The sequence below is a fragment of the Abramis brama genome (assembly GCF_963993115.1).
Source record: "Abramis brama genome assembly, chromosome: 10".
Taxonomy (NCBI): domain Eukaryota; kingdom Metazoa; phylum Chordata; class Actinopteri; order Cypriniformes; family Leuciscidae; genus Abramis; species Abramis brama.
This window is the reverse complement of record NC_139972.1, coordinates 14572092-14589482: the sequence shown is the minus strand read 5'-3', so window position 1 is coordinate 14589482 and position 17391 is coordinate 14572092. Positions and strand designations below refer to the sequence as shown.

The following is a 17391-nucleotide window of genomic DNA, read 5'->3' as shown; positions in this document are numbered from 1 at the left end:
GAGTTAAAACCATAGACTGTAAAAAAAACACGGTAATTACATTGGTTTCAGTTCATTAGTTAAACTTAACATAAACAGCTTCCAAATTCGCTCACTTTCTGCCAATATAATGGACCATGTATCATTTACTAGCGAAAGATTGAGCGCATTTAAACAGCAGCTTCCCAGTAGAAAGGAAGTTGTCACGGTAACCCGGATGTACACAAAAACACGTGTCGGTGCTTTGCGCGTGAGAGAGAGGGAGTGAGATGTAAGTACAGCGTAAACGTAAATTAACCTGAAATTAGTTGTGGAATGCTACTGTCGTATGTATTTGGGGTGTGTGAAAATTAATTTCTTCCAACAGCACCATCAGTTTTACCATCTGACCAGATAAGCAGTCACATAACTGTTCACTGTAATATTGCTTATAAACTTATTATCATGGTTTACTGTGTTTATCCAACATTAGCAGCGTTTGCAATCATGTTTGCTGAAGAGGAATGGACTGATTCTCCATCAGCAGATGGATCATCTCACACTGTTGAAGTGTCTCCTGCCCCATGCAAGGTATTATTATTTTTGTCCCTTATTTAATAGAGGTTTGTCACTTGAATTTTATTTTTCACCTGGCACTTTTATCCCAACAGGATAAGTCTGTGGCTAAAAAAAGTCTTTTGAGAACCTTGCAAACGTTGGGGTCAGTTCCTAACTGGGAAATTGAGAAAGTTTTTGAGAATAGTGACGAGGAGAAAGACGCCTCTCCTGCAGTCCAGACGGCGAAAAAGAAAAGGTGCAAAAAGCGTAAAAGAAGGTCTAATGCTGATAATGAAGGGAAGCAGCAGGATAAAGTAGATTCACCTGAAACGCCTACGAAGAAGAAGCAGAAGCTAATGAAGAAGGCCGTGAAAGGAATAAGTAAGAGCATGTGCTACTAATTTTATCTGTCCACCATCTTGAACATTACTGACTTTTTCACATCAATTTGTGTTTGCAGGTTCTAAGGTGTCACAAGAGTCCAGAAAAGATAAGAATGACATAGGAGTCAGCCCTCTGTTGGAGGAAAACGAAAGTCAAGCAGAGACAAAGCTAAGCAGAAAGCAGTGGAGGAACAAGATTAAGAACAAAAAACGGTGTAAGAACAAGTATCTTACGAAAACGGCAGGTGTCGATGATGCCAATGTAAAGAAGGAACCCTTAGTTCAAACACAGGACATCAGCAAATCCAAGAAAGTGCAGAAACAAAAGTCCAAAAACCTGACAGGTGTCGAAGAAGCCAATGTAAAGAAGGAACCCTTAGTTCAAACACAGGACATCAGCAAATCCAAGAGAGCGCAGAAACAAAAGTCCAAAAACCTGACAGGTGTTGAAGAAGCCAATGTAAAGAAGGAACCCTTAGTTCAAACACAGGACATCAGCAAATCAAAGGAAGTGCAGAAACAAAATTCCAAAAAAACGATAAAGTCTTGTGGAAAGAATGGTATTTCCTCCGCCACAGATGATGTTGAAAATGGCAAAGACTTTAAAACAGATAAAACTTCCAGAATAGCAGATCACTCTCTTAGCAACGGTAACATCTCACATGAAGTGGGCGGAAAAGAGAAACCTTCTAAAATTATGAAAAAATCGCAATTACAGGCAGAGAAATTGCATCCTATTTTAAAGTTGAGTCATACTGGTGACGGTAATAAAGCCACAGAAGAACCAAAAGGTACAAGAGTGAATTTGAAGAGTGATGAAGAGAAAATGGCAACTGACCCCTCAACTGTTTTAAGGACAAAGATGTTGAGGCAGTTAGAAGCCGCTCGATTCCGCTACATCAATGAGCTGCTTTACACGTCGACCAGTGGTGAGGCCAAACGCATGTTTCAGCAGGACCCAGAGGCCATCGCGGTTTACCACAAGGGCTACACAACGCAAGTTCAGCACTGGCCCGAAAACCCTGTGGATTCGATCATTTCCTATATTTGTCAAAAGTGAGAGAACATGCTTTTTGTTGTTTTCTTTATGTAGGATTATACATCATGTCCATATTCCAGGATGACAGTGTCAAGATTCATCAGGCTCAAATTGTGAAAGAATGTTTGGGAGGGAGCATGAAGAATCATTTTCACGCATGAATTGGCACCTCTGAATCCAGACCTTGAATTCTTTGAAAGTCTTTGAGATGTGCTGGAGGAAACTTCACAGAGTCCTCGACTCTTACATTGTCAATACAAGATCTTGACCAAAAATGTATGCACCTCTTATGGTGTTATTTCCATCAAGAGGTGCATCAATTTTTCTTCATGCTCCCCCCAACCATTCTTTCACAATTTGAGCCTGATGAACCTTGACATTGTCATCCTTGAATATGGCCATGATGTGTCTTCCTACATGGTTGTTTAAGAAATGAAAAGTTACACACTCCATCAATTAGGGTTAGAAGAACTGTTGCCAAACATTTAACATGCTAGAAACATCATAATCATTGCAATAAGGATTCAATCATAGACTTCTAAGCATCTAAATATATAAATGTATTTATTTATTTATACAATTGTTTTTAGTAATAACAATAAAATCATATTTTATATATAATATAATATTTTTTATTTTGCTTTATATGATCCTTTTGTCATGGCTACTATAGTTTTTTTTTTGTTCTACAGTTAATTGTTTGTTTTAAAACATCAGGCCAAACTTGTCTTAATTAAATCACAGGCTGAGTCCGAAATCACTATTCCCTACATTTGTCCACTAATACTGTTCACTTGAAGGAGTGAATGAAAACGAGTGAGCGAATTCGGACAGCCGTTGAACGTACATCGCCTGTACACTCATTATTGCGGTGCAATGTGGGATTGAATGAGCGCTCTCAATAACGTCCACTATGGTTTCGGACACCACTACAAATGGCTGTCCCCTCAAATAATGTCCTATTTTATGGTATAGGGTTTTTTTTATGGTTTTTTTTCTTTTTGGATGTTGCTAAATAACCATGAATTTCCTTTTCCTTTTTTTTCAGGCCACCTTCTTTAGTTGTCGCAGACTTCGGTTGTGGCGACTGTAAAATTGCCCGGAGTGTAAAGAATAAAGTACACTCTTTTGACTTGGCTCCGGTTTGTGATCTTGCCACTGCATGTGACATGGCAAAAGTAAGTTGTTACTATAGTAATAAAGCTTTTGATTTGTAATGCAGCCTAAATACTAAAGGCAGCACTTTTTATTACTTTTTCACAGGTCCCGCTCCGGGATTCTACAGTAGATATTGCTGTTTTCTGTCTTTCTCTGATGGGGACAAATCTGGGAGAGTTTTTGGCAGAAGCAAACAGAGTCCTGGTGATGGGGTAACTGCCTCATATTATTGATATTAACAATTTCTTTAAAAAGTTTATTTTAAAATCCAAACCCATTGTGTATCTAACATTAGCCCTTATATATGCTCTTTTCCAACACAGGGGTGTTCTTAAAATTGCTGAAGTGGCCAGTAGATTTGAAAACATACGTTCGTTCATTGGTGCACTGTCAAGTCTGGGCTTCAAGATAGTCAATAAGGTAATGTGCTGTTTATTTCCAGTGTACAGTACTGTTCAAAGTGTAGGGCTAGTCAGCAAGGATGCATTAAATTGATTAAAAGTGACAGATTTCTATTTCAAATAAATGCTGTTCTTTTGAACTTTCTATTTATCAGAGAATGAATTCGAAAGTTGATTACATCAAGTTTAACTAATGAACTGTTACAGTCATAACCGTATTTTAACACTTAGATTCGTACTGTCTTTGGTTGTAGTGAGGGGAAGGCTGAGTCATTTCCGCGAGTCGGTTCTTTTGAACAGTTCGTTTTAATGAAACAAAATAATAGCAGTGAAAACCGATCATTCTGTTCAAACTTCCCACGGCTGTTAGTGTTGTGTGTCCCCATAGAAAAATGTAAATTTGACTCTTGATATGATTTGAAAATAGTCTAGTCTAAGAATACTTCAGTGTTTGTACCATAACATGTAGCCTACTGTACTTAGTGTGCTTGTTCACAAGTATGATAACTAAAATGAATAAGTAATTGTATTGGTACTAAAGTCCCCTTTAGCTGGTGATGATTGAGGGGCCGTTCACACAACACCTTTCAACTAAAAACGGGAAACTTTTGAAGCGTTTTGGCTGTTTGTTTAAAATAAAACAATGTTTTGGGGGCCTGAAAATGTAAACTTTTTGAAAACGGGTTTCAAATTGCAAGTTTTTGAAAACAATACCCTTACTAAACCATACCACAGAAACGCAAATTTGTGAAAAACGGTGAGGCGCTTGGTGTTTCTTTACAAAGTGACACCGCCAGTTACTGGCCTGGCGTGCACAGCGCTTTTAATAATTTTTACGGATCTGTGTGGACCGGGATCGTTTTGACAACGTTATCGTCTTTATGCGAAAAACGCGAAGGGAAAAACTTTTCCGGTTTCACTTCATCGTTGTTGTGTAAACGTACGTTAATCTTCAGATAGCTGATGAAAACTCATTAAAACATTTTCTGCACACTTACTGTTAAAAACATGCAAACAAAGGACAGCTGTCAAAAATCCATCCAATCATTAGAATTATCTCCTTAATTTTCATAAATGATTGTTAGTTGCAGGTCTAATGCTGTATTAGGGATGGAAAGTCAGGCCAACTGTGCAGTGTTGCAGACTAGGATTGTGCTGTTCTGCAAGTATGCAAATCAATAATGGAATATATTTACAATCACACTAACATAAAATGTTCTACTTCCTCAGCTTTTCAGTTTTTGCAACAGAACATAATTTATTAATCAAAATGTAGCTTCAATTTACTATATAATGAATGCAAGCCATTTATTTCCACTTATTTTTCTTTAGGACACAGAAAACAGCCACTTCTACTCTTTTGAATTCACAAAGACAGGAAAAGCACTGGAGAATGCAAAGAAAGCCGGACTTCAGCTGAAACCTTGCCTGTACAAGAAACGATAAATATACATAAAGTACATATTTTGTTTTTTGGTTGGACTGTGAAAAGTTTTATCAGCAATAATTCTGTTTAAAACAAGGGGAAAATGTCCTCTTGACATTGTATTTGTAACTTTTGTAAATCAATGTAACAGGAACATACATTGCATAAAAAGGCTTTAATGTGATATTCAAAGAATTTTGTCCTTTGTGAAAATTGTTATATATTCTCTTATGATTGGATTAAGCATTTACCTGCAAAACAAACTGACTCAATACGTATTTAAATTAGTCAAGTATTTTATTCTCTTTTTAGAAGTATCAATCACAGTGACATTATTTCACCTAAACGTCTTACAACAGAACATCAGCAACACATAGGAAGACCAGTCTTCATTCAGACAAAGACTAAATATGCAAGTATCAAGTAGTAAAAAAAATCAGACTGGACAGTTGCAGTACTTTACAGATGTATAGATTCCCCCACCATATACTGCACGATCACCAGAGGGTGCTACAGCGTAACAGATTCAGTCAGTTTGTGCACTACAAGTCCAGTTGGAATTGAAACAAGATAGAAGACAACAACCAGACGTTTAAAGTATATGTCTGTGCAAATCAGATCAAAATAACAATCTAAACAGATAGGAAAACATTCATTACAAACATGCTCACAAAAACAATGCTACTTAATTATAATGCTGAAAGTAATACCAAGCTACTTAAATCTGGGACTTTGCCCTACAATCGGTATTGGTAATTGAGGAATAAGAACACTGATGTAAGGCAATTTCAATGTAAATATACAGTGGTGTACAAAAGCCTGAGACCACTAGTGAAATTTCCATATTAACAATTTCTCTTTTCATTACCACTTATATTATTTTATATGAAAATGAAAGATTTTCTAGGCATGTCCCCCTTTTTGAAAGCATGCATCCAAGCTGGCCTGAACTCTAAAAGTGTGTGCAAAAACAGATATATTACCTGCATAAAACCCAACCAGTGATTCACACAGTGCTTTTAACATCAAAAACAATAGAATAGTGCACAAGCTCAGCATAGTGTGGCACAGCCTCGCCTGGAAGCACCGTCCTCTCTGGGCAACGAGGGTCCTGCATTAGAGCTGATAGAGACTCGCGCTCTTTCCTGTTGTTCTTTTTTAAACAAACAAACAAACAAAAATGTAATGCTTGATTTAAATGAGCCATTGATATCTTATTGGACAAACTAATCATATAACACTTCTGTACCTTTTGTGATGAGTGACTTTTCCCACTTTTACTAGAAAGAAATAACAGTTGGATAAGACATGTTAATTTATATAGGTCTGTTTCTTTGAACAACAAAAAAACGCATCACTTTTGCAATTTTAATTGACATCATCAGTCTGTACCACTGAGGCATGAACAATCTGTTTATGTCTAGTGAATAGCAGCGTAGCGGTAGATGTGGTTTTTGTCTGCCAGCTTGCACAAGCCACCATGTATCCTGTTTATGAACACTATGCATGTTATTGGTCTAGGTAAGATACCTTGCTTCCTGTTTGCCTCCTCTAATCTCACCTGTATGGTAATGTATATATATAAAACTAAACTGTACCTAAGGTTGTTAGAAAGCAACTCTACTCACCAGAGGACAAACAAAACGATGATCAAGATGAGGGCGATTGCAGCGGCTGACGTGAAGCAGATGATGATGAATATCACTGTGGAAAATCAGACAGAATTCTGAGCTAATTCACAGCACATCTATATACTACCAATATTGCTCATCTAGACTAGGGCTGATATGTGCAAAACTCACTGTGTTCAGTCTCTTCACTGGTTACATCCACACGAATTAAAATATTAGCTGTGAGGTGCTGGTACGAGACCTGGCATAAGTACAGTCCTGCATCCAGTTCAGACACTGGTTTTGTAAAAACTAATGCCATGGAAACAGTGTGTGCTGCAGACCCGTCCTCCCTGGGATAAGAACAATTCAGAGGCATTGCTCAGAGAAAAAAAACAACACTGGTGTGTGTGCAAAAAAAGTCCATTTATTCCCTAGAAACTAATAGATGGAACATAGAGAAGAATTTTGGTTAATTTGTCACTAGCACATATAAAACAAATTACAATGGGTATAGAAAAAGTTAAAGGAATAGTTTACATAAATAAAAATTCTGCAATCATTTACTCACCCTCATGTCATTTCAAACCTCTTTGACTTTCTTTTGTTCATGTAACATGTTCACTTTGCTCTTCTGAACAGAATAATAGTGAATGGTGATGCATGCTGTCAAGCTCCTAACTTTTTTACATTTTAATTTTACTTTGATTTTGTTATTATCATTAATTAATATAATAATAAATATTTCTATTTAGCTTTATTTTTCTTTCAGTTTTTAGTAATTTTAGTACTTCACTGATTTCAATAAGTTGTTAAGGGAACATTTCTAACAATTTGTAATACATGTAGTTTTGGTTTTAATTGACAATAACACTCTAGTAGCTTGACAGCATCTGTCTCCATTCACTTTCATTGTATGGAATAGAGCAGCATGAACATTCTGCTGAATATCTTCTTTTGTGCTTCATAGAAAATCATAAAAGTTTGGGATGAAATGAGGGCGAGTAAGATAATGTAGTAGTGTTCATTAAAAATGACAAACTTAAGGGAGCATTGCTCTGTGATAATAGTAAAAGCATTTAATGGTTCAAGCAAAACAAATACTCTAGAACTTCACAGTCTGATGCAGTGAAACATTATTGTAAAAACTTTAACTAGCCCTTCTCTTCTCTATTTATCCCTCTGGGTGTCTGACATAAAAGAAAAATCAATTTGCCACATTTAGGCTTTAAGAGAGAGTGCTGTGGAACTGCACCTTAGGCTGTGATACTGTCATGAAGTTTTTTCTATTTTTTGATGGGCACTATTATATATGAATATATAAATATATATTATATATGAATTCTTAAGTATGTTGTGCCTTATTTAAACATGCATGACTCAACATACCTGTAACATATCGTGTTGTATGATGATGCATTGCCGTGGGCTCTGAGAAGTATCTTCTGATTAGGGAGGTTTTCTTGCAATGCTAATCGATGCTCATGCTTGCCATGACTTCTACGTTCAAATGTGGTTTTGTTTACAACCTCAACAGATGAGATAGCTGAGTGGAAAAAACAACAGATTGCATTCAGCAAATAAAATACATTACTGAATGAACAGCCAGAATTCATGCCAATCACCATTTTTTAAGTTGAGAAACACTTACAGTATTTTGGAACACGAATCGCCAGTCTCTCATCCCTGCCGAGCTTGTTCTGGATCAGACATGTCAAATACTTTCCTTCATACTGACGGAGTTTAAATGGATAAGTTGAATTGACTTGTACTTTAATTCCGTCATTCTTGGACTCAGTAGTTTCCGGAATTACGTTGTCCTCATCAGGAAGGACCCAGGATATGTTGGGTTTCACCCCTTCGCCGCTATACTTGCACACAGCATGCCAAATATGAGTGTGTCTCTCTTCACCCAAAAACACATGGCTTGCAGACGGACCTAATAGCAAAGAGGTTTTCATTAGCCTACTTGATGTATCGGCCAGTGTTTCCATTAGCTATATAATCTTAAGGCCAATTCTCATTGCACTGTCCGACACCGACCAATAGCAACAGACACATACGTCAAGTTTTGGTGGATCAGTGTGTTACCCCAGTTGCTATCTGTTGGTGTAGGTGGTTGTTTTCACCGATTGAACGTTTAATTGGCATTTTTCTGTAGTGGAATGTCTGAGACGTACTTTAATCCGATGATTGTCCGTGTTGGTCGGCGTCTGTCAGTGCAGTGTGAATTGGCCTTTATTCAGCATGAAATGAAAATTCACCCATCTATTTTCTAAATGCATGTTATTAATCTTAAAGTGAACCATTCATCATGCATATATGTATGTATATATTTTTATTTTTTTATTTATTTATTAATTATATTTTTTAATTTAAAAAAGATCAATGCACAGAACTAAGCTCTGTTCTACATTTTTCTTTTTTGTAAATCCATTTCACTTAGATGTACACCACAATACGAAAGACTAGATCTGACTCAGCACTTCTGTTACATTGTGACTAAAGGAATAGGGTTTGAGACAGGTTAAGCGCAACTGATTGCATTTGTAGTATCATGTCGATTACCACAAAAAAGAATTTTGACTCGTCCCTCGTATTTTTATTTTTTTAAATGCAAAAATTTAGATTTCGGTAAGGCCCTTAGACAATGACAGTGTACACTCAGTGACACTTAGTTTTTTAAGGTCTAAAGATTGCCCCAATCACTTCCATTGTAAATACATTGTAACCCAGATTTTTGGAGTCACAATTAATTTTATTGGTAATCACCATTATGCCAACTGCTGTTGATTAAGCTTAACTTTTACAAGAATATTTCTTTAAATTCCAGCAATAAGCAGCACAGCATACAGATTGGTACATTCACAGTGATATACAGTGACAATTAGGTCAGTGAATGGTTTGACATTTAGTTTCCTAATGTAATCAAATTAATATATTTTGGCTCAAGAGGGGTTTTGGGGTTAATTTAATATTAAAACTTACCTAAGCGTGGGAGGTCAATAGTCTTGTTCTCTGGTTTCTCTAACCCCTGAAGCTCAACCGCACAGGTCACGCTGCATCCGGAATGTGAGTAAATAGGAATACGTGCCGCACTCTCGGCGGCAACCATATGACTCTGCTGAAAGTCAGGCTGACTCATTACGAACTCACTAGAGCCACTGTCATTGCCATGGCAGTCTACGGCCCAGGTGATGGCTGCTGCTGGAGTCTGGCTTTGCACTGAACACACCAGCCATGTGTATGCAACGCCACTGTCCCATTTAATACTAGACTGCAAGGTTATATTTGGTGGTGCTGCAAAAAAGACCAAAATGTCAGAATGTTTGATAGATAACCGTTATAAAACCTAGTCTATCTATCTATCTATCTATCCATCTATCCATCCATCCATCCATCCATACATAAAAACATTAGACAATTTGTTTTCAATGGTTTGTGTATGACAAGCTTTGCTTTTCTAGTTAAAAATTACAGTTGAGTCTTTGAATTTCAATTACAATTAAATTTGAATCTCAATTTTACATCCTGTTTGCTACAACTATTCAAATTCAGGAATCGAATTTAAAAGGCATTCCCATTTAGGTTCAGAATGGTGCACAACCCTGCTACATGTTTAAACATCAAGAACTAATTTAGAGAATAAAAAGGCATTGTTCATAAATGACTGTAGCCACCAGTGTCTTACCACACATAGGAAGAGCAATCTGCCGCCTCTCTTTTTCCATGAAAGCAGGATGGTCGACTACACACTCAGCTACATAATCGCGTGCCATGCAGCTGGGCACAGTCAAGACACTTTTGACAGAATAAGATCCATTATAGGATGTGACATTAGACTGAATTGTACTATTTATCTCTTGTGAAATGATCCAGGACACGTTTGCAGTGGGAACAGCATTGAAGGCCAAACACTCAATGTGAATGTACTCTGAATTCTCTACTAAATTCACACTGATGTTTGGGGGAAATATCACTGAAAACAAAAACATATTTAAAATGTAAATAGAGTGTGGAATGTGAATACAGTTTTATGATAAAATATTATGATAGCAAATACAATACCTGGCAAAATAACTTTTGGATTCACTTCAATTGTGAATTGCAAGGAAACTTGATGCCTACGGTAAGAGGCCTGGCAGAGATACTGTCCAGCAAGGTGCAGCTCTACAGGACCTCTGATAAAGATATCGCTGCCAACCACATCCACATCCTCAGGCAGTGGTTGGCCTTCCCTTGATTAAATGAAACAAAAGTGCAGAGCAAGCATTTCACAACTTGTCTCAGTGTCTTTATGCTGTAGCAAATATAGGCTACTAGAATCCAATATTTTTATAATGTGGTGGAAATTGTCTATAACTATCATTGTGTTGCATCAGTATATTATTAATAACTCTTACCTAGAACAGTTCATTTTATAACTTGGTACATTGCCCAAAACATCCATCCTTAATGTAATGCCCGCGTCCCCCACCTCAAACGCCAGTGAAGTCTGATTCTCACTGTTAATGGGATCATCAACGTCCTTCAGCTGAAGTGAGGAAAGATCTAGTGGGAACAAAGTTTTACAAGTGAGAGACCGCTTCAAACATGCTACATATGTGTATCTATTCAGTTTAAATAGTGCTGGTATACTCACAGTAAATTGGCAAAGTGATTGTTCTTGTGTTTATGAAAGGGAAAAACATGTAGCCAAAAACACAAGAGATAGTTTCTCCTTCATAAGGATCTGATGGGAACCGGTAAGAACTGATAACAGAATCTGGTTTGGAGTCATTTTTCAGTAAAGGTGGTGTGCTTTTGAATTCAGGCAGTCTCCATGTGATATTTGGATGTGGCCTCCCCCCTGTTGCATTGCAGATGACCTCTTGAAAGTCTTCTCCTCCTTCTTGGACCAGGACGGTCTCCATGCTTATAATTGGAGAAACTGATAAAAAGAAGAAAAGAGCCAATATGAACAGTGGAAGTTCATGAAAAATCCTCTAAGAGACTATCCTATTTAGAAAACTGAGAAGTGTATCTGTTAGTATGATCTTAAGGTTAAACAAGCTGACATTTGAGTTTAACTGAGTTTTATCAGCTGTTCCTTCTGTTTACCAAGCTGTTGGAGATGCTAACTATAGCTCCAACAAGGACAATTGGTTTAGATGTCATGTTTTAAGAAATAACAAAGGGTGAATTCACTAAAAAGTAGCGGCACTTTTGCGTGCAGCATTTCAGTGCAAAACCCTATTCACTAAACACATGCAATCTATAGTTTTGCTAGGCACTAAATGCACTGAAATAGCGTTCAATAGTATTCAAATTAAGCTATTGTTGTTCTTTTCAGGCCAAACGCTATGCTTTATGTAAATGCTACTTTATATGTAAAATGTGCCTTTATAGATTGTGTCTTGTATACAAATAAGTATGTATGTTTATAAGTAAATATGTTAAATTACAAGTTACAAAAATCTACAGCAATTAATTGCACTATTACCACTAACATAAGGCAGGAGGTAAACAATTTTATAAAGGGACGTTCATGTACATTTTCTATTAACCATGGCTGCATTAATTGAACAAATGATGGACATTATACATACATAACAACATTATAACTGGGCATATATCAAAATGCATGACACTTTCTACATTTAAAAAGCAGTTTCATGTGACTTGATCCCAGGGAATGGCTTGAAAACCCTAACTCTGAGAACAGTTTTTGCTGAGTCCACCAGTATTCTATTTTGTAGAATATAAGTTAAGTTTTTGTATTCTATAAGAAACACCTCTATGCTGTAGCTTCAGAGTATGTGACTTTTGTGGTCAGACAGCTGTTGCAAATACCGCAGGAAACACATGCAACACTGGTGCAAAGTGCAGACAGTATACCAACTTGATTTCTCAGTTCTACCTTTCAGGTTTCATAAAAAAAACTAACTGTGCCAATGCACAACTGTGCCAATGCACAAGAACAGAAAAGTAATTGATGTTGTCTGACACTCTCTGGCTTTTCCTAATAGCGATATCTCTTTTGATTACCTGTACCTATCAAAACTGAACTTACCAAATGTGTCCACCTCAATGTTGACTCTCTCAGGTTCAGTAAAAGCTGAATGATTGACCACACAGGTAACAGTGCTCTCATTATTCATAATTAAGGGGAAGTGCAGTACACTGATTGAACTGGTTGTGCCATTGGGGTGAACTGTATTAGTCATGTTCACAGAGAAGATGTCATCTCTTGGAAGGGCACCAGAGATCTCCCATCTAATCACAGCCTTAGGCTTGGCACTGGAGGCAGAGCAAGTGACAGTATGGTAGAGGGTCCTGTTCACAACTTCCTTCTTCACAGTTATGTCAATATCAGGCCGAGCTTAGAGACAAAACAGAGATACTGATGAGTTTTGCATGTATGTAACCTCAAAATTAAATGACTAGATCATCCAAAAAACTTAAAATGTCTTCATTTACTCATCCTTCATGTCATGCATAATTTTTTTTGGAAAAAAGCTCAAATTACAATGAAAGTGAAGGGAGACTTGGGCTGTCAAGCTCCAAAACTGACATAAAACACCATAAATGTAAACCATTTGACTTGTGCCTTGCAGGAACCAATTGTTCCAAAGCTGACATAAAGTGATTAACAGCTCACTGTTATTGCTTTCATTGTTTGGAAAAGAGGGCCAACACAATTTAGCAAAATACATGTTTGTGTGTGTGTTCCACAGAGGAAGAAAAGTAGGTTCAGTACAACATGAGAGTGACTAAATGATTTGAATTTCATTTTTGGTGAACTATTCAGAAATCCGTGGCTTATTCAGTCTTCACACTTTTATCTTTATACATACTCACCAATAACTCTGAAAAACATGGTGTCCTTTGTTTCATCCTCTTCAGAGCTAAAGGTGCATGCATATTCTCCCTCTTGGTCGAGACTTGTCACGTTTACCTTCACGGTAAGGTTTGTAAGAAATGCCGGGGTATTAAAGTTTTCTCTGCTGAAAGGCTTATGCAGAATGTAGCCTGCCATTTTCTTTGACTTCTTTGAAGAATCCAGCCGGTTCCAGGAGGAGTAAATGATATCACTTTGTCCAGTGTACAGACAATGCAGGTAGACCTCCTCTCCCAAAATCCCTGTCACAGTTTGGTTGAGAACCAAGTCCCTGGCCTCTGAATCTATATCTGTATATAAAAAAGGATGGGGATGAATATTACTCAAAGATTTAATGACATACTCCATTACAGTAATCATTATGGTAACAACTAATTTTATTTGTTATTTACGTTCAAAGTGTCCCCTGCTAACCCCACATATATAAAGCACAGTCAGGGGAAGTGTCAGCGCTTGGCACTCTTAATAAACTTTGACAGATTTCTTCATTCTTGATAGGGCGGCCAACAAAAGGATTTCTTGACATGTCCATTTAACACTCCCTAACATTTTGTGAAATTAATCCTGAAGGGCATATTATGTAACCCAGAGTAAATTAAGAAACAACATTCTCAAAAGGATAGTTCACCCAGACACAAAAGAAGAAAGTTCTGTCATTATTTATTCACCCTCATGTGGTTTCAAACCTGAATTACCATTTTCATTGTGGAAGGCAAAAGAAGACATTTTAAAGAATGTCCTAGCTGCGCTTTTCCATATATTGAAAGTTAATGGGGATTTGGCCTGTCAAGCTTCAAAATAACAAAAAGCACCATAAAAAGAATAGAAAATTAGTTTTGTATGATATATACAGCAAGTCTTCTTAAGTTATACTGAACTTTAGGTCAGGTTGACTACTTTTTGCGGTGCTTTTGCATCAATTTTGCATCCAGTCTCCATTCATTGTGATGGAAAAGAGCTTCTCCTTTTGTGTTCCAATGAAGAAAGTCAGTCATACAGAATTTTAAAATGACATGAGGGTAAATAAATGACAGAATAGGTGAACTAAGGACCATTCACAATTTCGCACTGTTCAGAAAAGCTAAAATTATCTTAAAAATGCAATGTATCAGCAACATTGCTTACAATGTTTAAAGGATATGCATAAGGCCCTGATAAAAAAAAAAAAAGTGACATCAGCTGCAGCATGCATAGAGTCTGGGATGGAAATTGAGTCGCTTTGCACGAGAGGAAGCAGATGTTTTTGGTTTTTCAATCATGTGACACAAGTTTCCAACACAGGTCTTTCACACACATGTTGCGTGCTGCTGTAAACCGCACACATACCACTGTACCTGATTCATCGTCATTTAACTGATTGCATGCAAACACAATTCTGTGTTCAAAATCACAGCTTCTAAATGCGTCATCACTACACTGATTTGATACAGTAACAAATCTTGACGCCATCAAGACAAAGAAAAGAAACACAAACTGCAAAACACAATTGCAATAGACTATTTTATTTTTATTCACTTTATTTTCTGAAAAAAAGATGAATCTTGCCTTGCTACTGTAAATACTGAACAATTTAAACCACATTTTACTTCTTTTTTTTTTTTAATGTAATCTTTTCTTGGGAATTTATTGTTTCGATGCCCCATTGGTTTCAGAATGAAAGGGACGTGGTTAAATGTTTCTTCTCGAAAGGACAGTGGAAATGCCTAAAGCAGAATTTGTGAAAGAATCTTCATTCATTGCATGCAGCTCTTCTCAATTAGCAATAGATATTATTATTATTATGATAAGCATCACTAACTCAAAATTTTGCTGCAATAACAGCCAAAGCTCAAAATAACAATAGCATCAAATAAAATAGCATGTTAATTTAAAGTTAATTAAAAAGTTCATTTAAAATAATATTTTTGGTGCACAATTGCAGATAATTGTCATTCCCTCCCTTCTTCTCTGGAAATGTCTTCTCAGTGTGAACAAACTGACACAGATTCAAATGAAATGTACAGGTTGTGTTGACATGTTTTACCAAATACTTCTAATTTACATTATTCCATCCAAAAGCTGTATGTTCTTCTATATAGCCTACCATATAATATGCAAGCTCTTCAAAGGGGCCAGAAAATACAACAGCATCATCTGATACAAGCTGCTCAAATTAAGCCAAAAATGATTAAACCTGAGAGGATATGAACCTACCTTGCAATTCCATGCTGTGAGCAAGATTCAGAACCATTCCTAAAATAAAAAATATTGGCAGGCCCATGTTGAAGTCATTAAAGAAGGCAACTGGAGCAAAAACACACTTGAATGTATGTGCCAGGGTGTGTGTGTGTGGTTGAATCTCTTAGGCTGTGGGGCAGAAGAGGTCATAGTCAGCTGCCAATGGTGTGTGTGTGTGTGTGTGTGTGTGTGTGTGTCTGTGTTCCTCACCCCAAACCCCAAAATACTTGCGCTTTGAATATACCACAAACTACTTGTCTCCACTATATTTTTAAATCATTACTTCAAAATGAATCTCATGCCCATTGATTATGGACATAGATTTGATATAGTATCTTTTTTTCCTGTATGTTCTGGTGTGATCTTACAGTAATGAAATTATAATTACTATATTTACTATTTACTATATTATAATTATAATAATGTTAATGAGTTGTAGGTGTTTAAAAATGTTTTAAAAGATAAAACCACACATTTAAAAAGATATACCACAAAAGTTTCCATTTACATTTTACTGAAAACCATTCAGACCAAAGTCATATTTAGAGACACTGAATTGGTCCCATTAAAATTAATTGTGTGTAAAAAAAAGAAAGAATAAAAGACAGATTAAAATGACATTGAATTACTAGATTAATAGACTACATTTTTCTTTATAGTTATAGTAAGTAATTCTCATAGCGGAGAAGCAGTCAAGGCAAGTCAGGCTTTCCAATCCCGTCACTAAAAGTAACTGTCAATTTGTCAGTTATCATTCTTAGTCATACATCCACTTTCAGTAAGTCCCATCTGAAAAGTGAGTTGTAGAAAATAGAGGTCACCGTTTAAGAAACAACACAAAATCTGTTGACTCATCATACTGAGGTTTCAACGACATTTTTACTCATTCACTGAACAATGAGAAAAAAGTTTCAGTACACGGCAGACAGCGCTTGAGGTTTCTCAGTTTCCTACTTCATATAGTGGGTGTCAGGAGCGTTTGCCGTCTGTTCTGTTGAGATGTTACTTGCTGAGTATCACTGTGCACAAAAACAGTCTCAAATGGGCACAGAAAGATTTACACATTCACTCATAGACATATTTTGTCACACGTTACACCACAGAATGACGGTTATCAAGGTAAACAGGAAGACTATGAGCCAAAGGACAACCTCAGCACAGGGTTCCTGTCAGTCACTGTTAAAATCTCCTTTAAAGGCAGTCAGTGGAGCTTGTACAAAATAGGCTCTCCATTTTTTCCACGTGTAGGCCTATATTTTCTGGTGTTTTTCCTTTTTTTTTGGATATAGGCAACAAATCAGAAATGGGCATCAAGACCTGCAGTGTAAACGAGGCCCATGACAGTCGCATTGGCACATATCTGATTTATTTCCACATATAAATAAGTCCTGAAACCGATCTCGAAATATACGAATGCATGCGTTTTTTTCCTGTTTGCACGTTCATAGAACACGATCCGATCTGTGTCACATATGAGCAAAAAAAATCGTAATTGGGTCACATTTCACTTGTAAACGAGGCCTTAGAGCTGTTCCACATTACATGAAAGGTCATTTTCAAAAATCCATAATAGGGGCACTTTAATTTTCTTTGCTTTTATTTGGTGATTATTTAAATTCCTTACTGTGTAAAGCACTTTTAATTGCCAAAGTTTATGACGTGCTATATAAATAAAACTGTTGCATCACAATAAATAAATATAATGGATGTAATTGATTGTGGCAGTGAATAAAGAATATGCTGATGTACATGGACTCAAGT

The 17391-nt window shown here is 36.7% G+C and overlaps 2 protein-coding genes across 4 annotated transcripts; one reads left to right on the top strand and one right to left on the bottom strand.

Annotated features, from left to right (window-relative positions):
- The first annotated feature begins 187 nt into the window (after positions 1–187).
- rrp8 (ribosomal RNA processing 8) lies at positions 188–5107 on the top strand. Of its 3 annotated transcripts, XM_084125314.1 has the most exons (9): positions 188–250; positions 452–549; positions 630–897; positions 977–1243; positions 1343–1955; positions 2987–3116; positions 3202–3308; positions 3420–3516; positions 4830–5107. In XM_084125314.1, exons 2-9 carry the CDS (start codon positions 466–468, stop codon positions 4941–4943), a joined length of 1680 nt encoding a protein of 559 aa, XP_083981440.1. In that variant the 5' UTR covers positions 188–250; positions 452–465; the 3' UTR covers positions 4944–5107. The 3 variants fall into 3 exon arrangements, with proteins under 3 accessions (XP_083981440.1, XP_083981438.1, XP_083981439.1); XM_084125312.1 differs by having other exon boundaries at positions 189–250; positions 977–1955; XM_084125313.1 differs by having other exon boundaries at positions 219–250; positions 455–549; positions 977–1955.
- Positions 5108–5204: 97 nt separating this feature from the next.
- Positions 5205–15891, bottom strand: LOC311090165 (uncharacterized protein). Its single transcript, XM_084125309.1, has 14 exons — positions 15607–15891; positions 13374–13703; positions 12586–12894; positions 11176–11463; positions 10937–11084; positions 10602–10771; positions 10225–10512; positions 9522–9833; positions 8185–8472; positions 7923–8079; positions 6726–6886; positions 6552–6627; positions 6173–6203; positions 5205–6076 (listed from the first exon to the last, which is right to left on the bottom strand). Exons 1-14 carry the CDS (start codon positions 15671–15673, stop codon positions 5930–5932), a joined length of 2772 nt encoding a protein of 923 aa, XP_083981435.1. The 5' UTR covers positions 15674–15891; the 3' UTR covers positions 5205–5929.
- Between the last annotated feature and the right edge of the window lie 1500 nt (positions 15892–17391).